General features: G+C 41.7%; 1 protein-coding gene across 5 annotated transcripts in view; it reads right to left on the reverse strand.

Annotated features, from left to right (window-relative positions):
- Positions 1–842: 842 nt before the first annotated feature.
- Positions 843–12,119, reverse strand: part of GRB10 (growth factor receptor bound protein 10) — a 90,900-nt gene continuing 79,623 nt past the window's right edge. For all 5 annotated transcript variants that reach the window (XM_028703025.2, XM_028703026.2, XM_028703029.2 and 2 more), the window contains 4 exons: positions 10,475–10,541; positions 10,000–10,087; positions 8,759–8,852; positions 843–5,160 (listed from right to left, as the gene is read on the reverse strand). In XM_028703025.2, coding sequence (XP_028558858.2) covers positions 5,014–5,160; positions 8,759–8,852; positions 10,000–10,087; positions 10,475–10,541 — 396 coding nt within the window. In that variant the 3' untranslated portion in view covers positions 843–5,013. The remainder of the gene's footprint in view (positions 5,161–8,758; positions 8,853–9,999; positions 10,088–10,474; positions 10,542–12,119) is intronic.

Here is a 12,119-nt window from a genome sequence, read left to right on the forward strand (position 1 = left end):
AACAGAACAAAGAGCAGGCAAATCCCCTCCCCTCCAGGCAAGCAGAGGGGAAAGCAGAGGTCTTTCCTTCTAATTCCTCTCCGTGCTCCTCGCAGGCAGCCAGAAAACATGCAGGAGGAGAGAGAGAGCTGGCTTCGGTTTGTGGAAACTTTTGCCTTTCTTTCCTCCCTCCCGTAAAATCTCTCTCCTGCTTTCTTAGCCAGCTGCTTCTCTGCACACCGCTCTCTTGTCCCTTCTGTGTTTTTCCTTCACTCCCCACTTAAAATGTAGTTACAAAGCATGGATCCACATGGATCCTCAGGATCTTTGCATTGGGCCACCCCAAATTCACCATCAGATCACATAGCAGCCTGCCCCCCAAAAATCACACACCCACTGTTGCCTGGGGCTGCAATGGTGCAAAAACGTGGTTAAAAAGCATGGATCCACATGGATCCTCAGGATCTTTGCATTGGGCCACCCCAAATTCACCATCAGATCACATAGCAGCCTGCCCCCCAAAAATCACACACCCACTGTTGCCTGGGGCTGCAATGGTGCAAAAACGTGGTTAAAAAGCATGGATCCACATGGATCCTCAGGATCTTTGCATTGAGCTACCCCAAATTCACCATCAGATCACATGTCTGTGGCCACAGCATGAAGCACAAAAATGATACATCCACTGTTTCATTCAGAATTTTTTCCCTTGTTTTCCTCCTCTAAAAACGATGTGCGTGTTATGGTCAGGTGCGTGTTATAGAGCGAAAAATACGGTAATTTACTGTAGCTGATGAGTAGTTTCGATTAGTCTGGCAAATGTACCCTCTACCAACATCAGAAACAAATCATTACTAATAATATAAATTGAATACAATTGTATGAATGTTTATTTCTAGTTACAAGAAACAGAATCAGTCCCTCAATTGTACAAAAATACCTGAAAGATTACAATTAGCTTCACAACCCCCCCCCCACAAAGCTATTTACAGTTATGAAGCAATGCATATTGAGTAAGAGGTTTTGTCTCTTAAATTAATACCTTTTGCATTCCCTGAAAACTTAACTTTTATTCCATATTACAGTCACTAAAAAGTCTTGCATTGTGACAATATAATTTACAATAAGCAAGTCTTGCCACTGGAAAGGTGCATTGATTGGTCAAAACGGTCAGGTACTTAGTGCAGAAAAGAGAAGACAAAACATCTAAAAACTGAGGCACGTGTTTCTTCAAGATTAATTCAACAAATAAAAAAGCTGTTCATTTTCAAACAACTACTGTTCTATAACTTACCTACTGGTTTTTTAATTTTATTTTATTTTTTACCAGATGGTTCGACATTTTCCTTCTCAACATATTCCAAGATTGCTACATGAAGTATTTTATTTTAGAAAATAAAAATCACAGGCAAACAAAAACAAATGATAAAAATTCAACAGGCTCCAGAAACAACCCTGAGCGTCCCTCTTTACATTCATGTCATTTAAATACAAAAGAAGTCAAATGTCCTTCAGTCCTTGGTTTTGAAGCAGCCAACCAGCTGTATCTGCTGCAAATGTTTAAGGTGGGATTTTAACAATTTCATTTCCAGCAAAACCAAAAAAAAAGGGAGGAGCAATAATGGTGTGCTCTAGTAAAGTAGCTACCACTCTGATGTGGCTCATTTCTTTAAAATAGCTCGTTTTAAAGTTGGGTGTACAAAATAGTCCGCTATCTACATAGAAAATTATGATAGTCAAAGAATGCAAGTTTTATAAACATGAAACAATGCAAAACAATTTTTTAAAATTTGCTGAAAACTAAGTTAAGACACAAATTTATCTCAAAAGTCTAAATGGTCTTATCAAAACTAGAGAATGAGCATGTTGAATCATTTTTAATATATATAGGAGGGGTGAAACAGAAAATGCAGAGTGAAATCAAAGATAAAATTTAGCTTAATATGATGTCTAAAGAACATTGACAAAAATAATAATATGCACATATAAAACCAGCAAGTTTCTAATAAAAACTAAGTCAAGTTTCTTCATTTTATATGTAGACATTTCAAGGGGGCAAAGCTACTAGAATGTGTTCTGTAAACTAAGATACAGTGTTTCTATACCATTGATAATTCAGCTGGTATATGTGACTCAAGCTGGTTATTTTTTCTTAAGCTACTCTCACGGCTATAAGAATACCTTGTGAATAAAGAACTGCTTTTCCAACTTCAGCCAGTGGGATGGGCTATTTATTAGTTACATGAGATAATCAGTAGAGATAAATTTTATTTTGCAACAGTAATTCTGAACATTCCTAGGGTGAATACACTTCTTGCTTTATAAAGCGTGCAAAGTACACAAAGCACATCATGTGTGTATTAACCATGATATTCAAAGTCTGACAGTAACAAACCGTATGGCAATCCAATGGGAAATCAAACCAGCACTGACCTTCCTCTAATGCTAGCTATCGCCAGAAGGAAAAGCACAGCAATGTAAACATGGAACGAATGAAACATTTAACAAGAGATTGTCCTGGTTCAGATATTATAAAGCCCTCTAAAATGTGTCTCCCCATGAAGGCAGCTGGTAGCATCTGAGCCAACCTAACTATGCTGCCTGCATTTTACTTACCATACGTGCCCAAATTTCCATTTATCAATTTGGATTAAAGCTGGGTCAGGTATTATTTGCTCCGTACAGCCAATGCCCACCTGGAAGGCTTTAGAGAGCCTAAAACAGGCCTTGGAAAATATCTGCTTTGCATATAATGATAAGCCACAGTTTGTCCAACAAATCACAACGACGGATTGCTCAACAAATGATCAAATAATATATGGCTTGTTTCTCAAGAGTTTGTTTTGTTTTCCAGCTGCACTCTCCTTGGACTTCTGTAGCTTGCTGAACACTTTGGTTGGAGTAGCCAAACAAATCATGGTTAAGGAAGGGTGCTTGGTTCACTTGCAATGCCAAACTATAGCTAAAACAAGTCAAGATTCATAGGCCTGCAACAAACAATGGCTTCACATAATGATTTGTTGGCAGTAAAGAAATGAGAAGTTAAAACCACTGGGCAGGCTCATATGTAATGCTACACCACGGTCTTAATAACCCACAGTTTAATAAACCATGGCTTACCACTGTGTGTGAACCAGGGCCTTATTTAAATGATGAACCAGGAATGAAGGAATGAACCAAACCAGTTTGCCACAAAGTAGTTTGACCAACTGATACAAATACTTTAGTGCATATACCCCCAAGTATTAGGTTTCTGAATTGTCAATGGTAAATTCAGCAGTGGCATGAAGGGTTGAATATCCAATTTCTATTAGCAATAAAACAAGCCATTAAACCAGCACTACTGCATATTATCACCCAATCATTCTGGTGGCACTCGCATAACTTTTCTTTGTGCAGGTCTGAAATGGATGGAGAGCAGTCAATGGATTTTGCCCACAGTTTTGTACAGAAGTTTTGGCAATCCTGCACAATACAAGCAAGACACAGTTCAACTGAAGAAGATGTTTTGGGACCATCATCCCCAGCTAACAGGACTAGTGGTCAGGGATGATGGGAGATGTAGTCCCAAAACATCTGGAGGGCCGAGTTTGCCTATGCCTGACTTAGGAAAACAACTCTATGGGTTTTAGCCAATGTTAGTCACACTCATGAGTAGATCCATTGAAATTAATGGACATTCGTAACGGAGGTCCTTAATATTCTCTATGGACCTACTCTGAGTAGAACTTAGTTGGAAACAACCCTATGTCTGTGCCAGTGCGGCCATATCCAACAGTCTAACCATAATTAGGAGACCAGGATACTCCATGGCCATTTCCCTTTTTCTTTCAGTTTCGTAGCTAATTATAGTTAGGCTTACATCTTTATTGGCATTTTCAAGTAACTGTAGACCCAAGTCATTTGCAAACAAAGTTAAAGACTTATTTGCAATCTGTGTTTTGGTTACTGAAAATGCGGGTTCAGAGGCTGGAGGGAAGGATAATGCAAACACACGGGGTCCTCTTGAACTCTCAACCATGGTTAGGAGGTTGGACAGTGATACACCTGCACGAAAGGCCCTGTGACATGGTCAGAAAGCAAGGAAACAATGAACTTGTGTCCTACTAGGTAGACTAAACAAGTGAAGCCCCACCTCCCAAAGCTGGTTCCAAATACATATTGTCACTCTAGCCTTTGTCAGTGGATTTTCCCAAAGGGTCATGCAGACCAGAGGGCTGAGAATGTGGGGGAAGAGAAAACACATTCAGATTAAAATGGGTTAAAACACATTGATGCATAGAATCAGAATCCTTTGCATGACTAGCTATTATTAGTGTCCTGCACACAAGCTACAGCCATCATATTTTTTAAAAAACCCCAATCATTCTAAAGAGTACATATGTTGGTATGTGTATATTGCCATAGTTGTATCCACACTGTTTCTTCAAGAGCATCGGTACATAACATAGCTGCTGATTTTCAGAGCCATCAAGTCATATTTTTGTCTTCTAGATCCTTGTTAGGCTGAAGCAACTCATGAAATACAGGATTTAGATTAACACCCAAATCCTGCATAAGTGTAAAAGCTTTATCAGCTCCTAATATAGGCCATATGCAATATCCAAAAAGTAGGAGTGCAAAAAACAAAAAATAGTAGAGTGTGATCAATACAAAAAGTAAACACACTAAGTCTTAAATTCTCAAGATTATTCCAGGGCAAGAGTTCTTTTCAATAATTTTGCTTCACAAACTTGATTCTGTTAAATGGACCAGCCAAGGGACAGTTTCCAGTTTTGTTTAATGATTTTACACACCCTTTCCTGATTTTAGGGGTTGCTAGGACACTCAGCACCAAGCATTTTTTAGGTGTTACACAAACCAGCAAAATCTCAGTCTGTTGCTCAATTCATCCTTTTCCAAATCCCCAAGGTGCATAATTCTTGTGAACAACTATTCTGCTAACTCCCCAGGGTCAACCTTCCTTTTATAATATTTCTCTAGCAACTTCCATCACTGAGCAAAGTCGGTCTTCAACATGGATCAAAACAGAGGTCATAAGGCCACACGTATGCAGTGGTGTTTGAGTTTACACGGCAAAACTCCCTTGTTTAGTTGGTAGAACTCAACAAGCTGTATTAGGTCAGTGAATTTGGTGCTCCCATCATCCAGACTGAAAAATATCTGTCCGTCATCTTCACACTTGAAAAATTGATAAAAAAAATTAAAATACTAAAAACATGTCAAGTTAAACAGCAATATAACCAAATTAGGGTGCTAACTAATGGATGGATGCACATCAACAAAGGGTGTCAACTGACAGAAGCTCATCTATCAATTGAGCTAATACTTCAGACTTGTTTAAAGTTGGTTTTACCTCATTCTGATATTCAAAATATAAATTTCACCATTTCAAATTTTGGGCACAGCAAAGCTCCATCTTTTGACTCAAACCTTAGCCCATAGTCCCAACAATAATAAATATAATAAATAAATAACATTTTATTTATATCCCGCCCTCCCCAGCCAGTTCCAGGCTCAGAGCGGCTAACAACAGTAAAATAATACAGCATTCTAAAATCAATTCATTATAAACTCAGTTCAAATCAAATTGATGGCAACCATTGGGCTAGAGTTCTGTGAGGATTACCAAAGGCTGTGCCTTGGCCAGAGGCCTGGTGGAACAGCTCTGTCTTGCAGGCCCTGCGGAAAGATGTCAAGTCCCGCAGGGCCCTAGTCTCTTGGGACAGAGCGTTCCACCAGATCGGAGCCACAGCCCTGGCTCTGGTTGAGGCCAGCCTAACCTCCCTCTGGCCCGGGACCTCCAAGATGTTTTTGTCTGAAGACCGTAAGGTCCTCCGTGGGACATACCAAGAGAGGCGGTCCCGTAGGTACGAGAGTCCTAGGCCGTATAGGGCTTTAAAGGTTAAAACCAGCACCTTAAACCTGATCCTGTACTCCACCAGGAGCCAGTGCAGCTGGTATAACACGGGATGAATGTGATCCCGCAGCGAGGACCCCGTAAGGAGTCTCGCCGTGGCATTCTGCACCCACTGGAGTTTCTGGGTCAGTCTCAAGGGCAGCCCCACATAGAGTGAGTTACAATAATCCAGTCTGGAGGTGACTGTCGCATGGATCACAGTGGCTAGGTCAGGGCACAAGGATTGCGGGACATTTGCCCGCAATCCTTTTACCATTTTATCCTTCCCTTCCCTTCTTATATTGTCTCCACCCCACCCCCCACCCCAAGACAGCAAATTAGTATTACTGGTATAGAACAGAACATTGGTTGCTCACCATGAAGGTATCCAACAATGGGTTAATATCTTTGACTTGCCCAGGAAGGCCGGAAATGAAACTAATTTTTTTCCACCAAGCCTGGTTCTCTTTCCTCACTTTTGTCCCTCAAAAAGGTTTAAATAGAATGCATCTTGAAAATAATTAGGGAAGGAGAACTAGGGAGGAGGAGTCTGGGCAGGCCAAACTGTAGGGCGCAAGGTGATGCTGACTTTGTGAAAACGTTATGGACAACATCAGGCTAGGCACAAGGATGGAACAAAGTTTTGGGTTAAGTTAGCCACTGAGAAACAGGATGTCATCTTGGATGCCTCTGCACACCAAACCAAAATGAATCTTTCAGTTGACGTTAGAGGTATCCAACAGTTAAAAAGTTACCTTACATTCTAACTAGGGCATGTGGCTGAGCCAGGAAGTGGGGAGCACATTGAATTAACAGGTCCCCCTTGTTCGGCAGGAACCAGGGTAAGGAAGTCTCTAGGTTGAGGGTCTCAGAGAACCAAGGCTGGAAAGGGGCCTGCACCACCTGTATCTCTTGTATCCTCCTGCAGCAGGAGAAGTCAAGAGGGTGGTCCTTTTGGCACTCCATGTATCTGCGCCTCTGCCCAGGCTATCTGAAATCTAAACATGTAGCTTGGGAAGCGGCGGTTCCTGGAGAAGGCAAAGAGGTCTATCAGTGGGTGTCCAAGTGCTGCAAACACCTCCCTGTTGAGGATTATTCCTCCTACGTCCAGGTAGCTGCAGCTGAGATAGTCTACAGTCATGTTTTGCATCCCTCCGCATTGGGACGATTACGTCCTTCAATGCTGACTTGAATGCTGTCACGTGGGAGAAGTGCTTGCAGTGGCTTGGCCCACAATATGCCTTCCTGACTCTTGCCCATATCATAGCTTTAGGAGGAGGTCCAGGGTGTGGTTAACACATATTTGCAGGAGGAGTGTGTGCCTGTTTTCCTGAAACACATGGGCACTCTTTAAAGAAAGCCCTCCCTGAATGCAGTGGCGCTTGACAATTACCACCTGGTCACAAATACTGTCCTTTGGCAGTAAGGTGTTTGAGAGGGTGGTGGTATAGCTACAGACACTATTGGAAGAAAATGATTCCCTTGACCCATTTCAGACTGGGTTCATGTCTGCTTTGGGGACAGAACTGACCTTGGTTGCCCTGACCTTTGGGAGAGGGACGGGGAAGTGAAACCTTGTTGCTGTTGCTTAATCTCTCAGTGGCTTTTGATACTGTTGACCACAGTGTCCTCCTAGACCAGTGATGGCCAAACTTGGCTCTCCAGCTGGTTTGGGACTACAACTCCCATCATCCCTAGCTAACAGGACCAGTGGTCAGGGATGATGGGAATTGTAGTCCCCAAACAGCTGGAGGGCCAAGTTTGGCCATCACTGTCCTAGACCATCTTCTGTGAGTTGGGAATGATCATTACGGTATGATCCGTGCTCATGGAGGCTGATGGGAAAAGCCAGCATCTACAAGTTTGACGTGCTTAGGGAGCATTGCTCTCGGTCCTGGGCAAGGGCATTAACCTGTTGTGAGATACCTCTGACAACCAACAGCCCTTACAAACACAACGGACACAAAAAATGGGCGAACTTTCCCATTTTCTGTAACAATGATATTATTTGTGCTACTGGGGGTGGGGGAACGATTTTGAAATTTGAATTGTGGATTTCCACTTGTTAATTTTTGGCTAATAAAAAAAGAGAGCCAAAATTAAAAATTATGCTTTGTTCACAATTTTGTCCCATAAAGATATAAACAACTTCTTCACAAAAATAAGTTAAGACTAATATATCTGAAATATCACAAACATTGTAGCCCAAAATAAATTACCGTAAATTAATTTTAAAGATTGGCTGTCACTGGAGATAATCTGGCATTTCAGGATGTTATTCTCCGAGAAACAAAGGCATTTGTATTGTCCATGTTGGAAATACTATGGCTAGAGGTCTTTCACTGAGTATTACACATGGGAGATGAGTGTGCATATACAGATAAGGGTTTCTAAATTCAGCCCTGTTTTCTGAAATAATAATGATGACCACATCTGGATTGATCTGGTCCATTGTCTGAAGAGGAGACCATGTGCCTTTTCCCCAGTGTGCAGCTCTGCAGCCTATGCTGTGACAGAACACCTGAATAGACTGATGCAGAAGTCAGTCAAAGTTGCAGTGTCCGTTTCTGGAGATCTTCCTGTGGCTTTTAGGCTTTTGAACATTGGATTATACATGCACATACATTCAAATGCTCCATTGCTGCATTGGGGGGGGGGGGAGAGAGATAAGCAACTGCCCTCTTCTGACTGATGGACCAGATCAGGGAAGAGGTCTTGCCCAACTTAACGTATTCTGAGAAAAGTACAGAGAGGAAATGAGAAAAAAAAATCTAGTTTCTGAATGCTATCATCGGTTGAACTGAAAAGCCTTTCAGAAATCTTCATCAATAAAACCCATTGTGAATTCTGCACCACATTTTTTAAAAGTGCCGTACTTACCGGCAAAATCTGGAAATGCTTAATTTTTTGATGGTGACACAGTGTAAGTACAAATGCCTTTGGGTTACTCTGACTGTCCCGGAGAAGAAATAACCTGGGAAGCAATATTATACTTTATTATTAAATTGACTACTACGTGGAAATAAATGAACATCTCAGTTTCATTATTTTACCAGCTGACAGGAGCGTTCCAGCAGTAAATCACACCAAGCAAGTTGGAGTTAACTCTTTGTTAGCAAAAACAGGATCTGCATAGGTGTGTCAGGCCTAATAAGCACAGCAACTTTTCTCTGGCAGGTCCTGCAGCCATGAAGCAGTTGTTAAGACTGAAGGTCCTCCTCACAGCTGCCTAAGTCCCCTCTTCTCCAGTGTTTTTCACAAGCTGTCTGAGACTGTGCCTGCATGCCGCCACCCTCTCCTCTGCCCTTTTCACCCCTCTTCTGGTTCTGGGAGACCGGGGGGGCGGGGAGCTTGCCACATGCTTCTTCACCAACAGGGCTCCTCTATGGCTCTTGGCTTCCCTCCTCTCCTGCTTCTGCCTCGAATTATGGACTTATCTCTGCCACAGACTCTCCCAGCTCCCCAGGTTCTGCTCCCTAAGCCCTGCTGCCTCTTCCAACATCTCCTTTCCCCAGTCTTCTCCCTCTGACCTCTCATCATTGCCCCACCACCAATCCCTGGGCTCTGAGCCTTCCTCCCTTGGGGTTCCCCATTGGTTCCTCCCACCATTCCTCTGTGTCCAACCAGTCTGTGACACAAGCACACACTAGAGTCTAACTCTAATTTGAAATTTGGCTGATGAAATTATGACAAACCTTGCAACCTTGGAAATGCTCGTGAACAGTCAGATCAATACAAGTCTTTTTAATGACCCACCATCAGGGTTGCAGGCCAGAGCGAGGAGAATTTATGCAGAACATTTGAGCATTCACAGGGAAGTGTAACGTAAGTCCCAAATTAAAACCCTGGCATCGCCAGGCAGTCTGAGAAGATCTGCTCAGACCCTGGAAAGGTGATGCCAGTAGACAACATTTTGAGCTACATCCTGTGATCCCATAAACCTTCAGTAAAATAATATGCCACCGCATTTCCTCCACACCCCCAGCCCTCGCCAAGGATTGTATGCCATGGTCTTTTCAGACTAGGTAAACTAGGTACTTTTACATGAAAATTTGGATCATGGTTGTATCTGGGACACTCGGCACAGCGGCAAATATCACGTGCAGGGAGGAAAAACATACCCATCCACAAGACCCTGCTGTTTAATAATCCTGTGCGATTCTTCTCTGGAGATTCTGCCGTGAAACCAGTTTTGTGTCCTGTGAATAACTGAAGGAGAAATCATTGGTCATTGCTAGTATTCAGCACTGTAGCCCAATTCTTATATAATTAATTAATTAATTAATTAATTAATTAATTAATATATCAATATATTAATATTTATACGCCGTCCATCTGGCTGGGTTTCCCACAAAAAATGAATCAAACATAAAAGCCATTGCACAAAATGTTTAACACGAATGGGGCTCAAACTAAACATCAATGTTCCCTTTTAAAAGGACAAAGAATAAACTCTAGCTTTCTGGCTCAAGAAGAGCAAATATGGCTTAATATAATTTAAGTTAAATTTTAATCAACATGGGCACCATCCAACCACAAATGAGCACTGAAGTCTGATTGAATTCAGTGGAATCAGGAAAATTCAACTTTTCTTACCTGTGTTGAGCATGGAAGGATGAAGAGGACTTTGGCTACCCAGGATATTCATTCTTGTGCTGCGTTTCTGTAGAACAAAGAAGCAAACACAAAACCTCAGTCAAATTATTAATATTGCTATATGCAAAAACAACATATTAAAACGTTTAACCCAGTTTCAGTTTCTTCATGCCATGACAGGAAATGTATTGCAATGCATTGAGAATATGTGAAGTTTCTGTACAGTCATAACTTGGGTTGAAGTGGCTTCGGGAGAAGTATTTTCAGGTTGCGCACTGCGGTGACGCGGAAGTAACGGAGCATGTTACTTCCGGGTTTCGCCACTCGCACAGACGGTCAAAATGACGTCACGCACATGTGCAGAAGCGGCAAATCGCAACCCCCGCACACACGTGGACACGGGTTGCATTCACTTCTGGATGTGAACGGGGTTCCGGAACGGATCGTGTTTGCATCCAGAGGTACCACTATACCTTAAAAATAAAATAAAAAAAGTAAAAGTTGAAGCTCATTGGGGGGAAAGTGGTATAGTTGAAGCAAATTTCTCCAATCCAATTTTATTGTTATACAACTATTATAAAATGTTCTTTGGATGAAAAATGTGTGTGTTTGTGTGTGTCAGGTTTTTTGTCCACATGGAGCAAGAATCAAATTAAGTCTCTTTTAAGCATACAAGGAGGCTGCTTGGCACTCCATTGATAAGCCAACAACAAGCCATTAGCCCTATGTCAATCAAGGCCATCAAATATCTTCTTCAGTCCTGGGTTCAAACCTCTGCTAAACCACAAAGCTTACTGGATGATTTGGACCACCTATTGTGACTTAGTTCTAATCAATCACAGGGATTTGAGGTTGTGGGAGAAGCAGCATCATTTATACAATTCTGAGATCTTTGGAGGATTTTTTTTTTTAAAGTTTGAATTATTTTTGTGGAATGCAAATCACTTTACACAGGGGGGGGGAGAGGGGGAGAGAGAGAGAGATCTGAGATTTCTATTGGAGGCAGGGTGCAAAATTCATGAAAATCCTACAGCATATTAGAGGTAAAAACAAAACTTTCAGTTCATTTAGGAGCAATTGTTATAACAATATTATCCAACACAGCACAGACGATCACCTTATTGTCTGCAGGCCCATTTAACTTTATATTGTATATGCAATTTAAATCACATTTAAATTATATATAATGGCAGGAACAGTAATAGCAACTAACAACAACAATTTGGACTACTGTAATTCACTCTACATGGGGCTGCCCTTGAAAACGACTCAAAGGCTGCTTCTGGACCAAAACGCAGTTGCCTAGTTTTTTGAATTTGACTGGAATCATGAGCCATATTGTGTTGATTCTCAAAGATCTGCACTGGCTGTCGATATGTTTTTGGTCTGAGTTCAAGGTTCTACAGATGATTTACAAAGCCCTGAACAAATTGGAGCCCAAATGGCACAGCGTCTCTCCAGATATAGTCCTGCCCAGGAATTAAGATCATAAAAGGAGGCTGTCTTCAGTGTCCAACCTGTGGGAATTGTATTCCTTACAGTGACTGGCATGGTGTCACCCCAGTTTTACAATGCCCCTGATACTATGGTTCTGCTTCCAATTTATTGTCACCCACCTAGAGATCCTAGATAAAAAGAGAGGTAA

The sequence above is a fragment of the Podarcis muralis genome, chromosome 13, assembly GCF_964188315.1.
Source record: "Podarcis muralis chromosome 13, rPodMur119.hap1.1, whole genome shotgun sequence".
Classification (NCBI taxonomy): Eukaryota; Metazoa; Chordata; class Lepidosauria; order Squamata; family Lacertidae; genus Podarcis; species Podarcis muralis.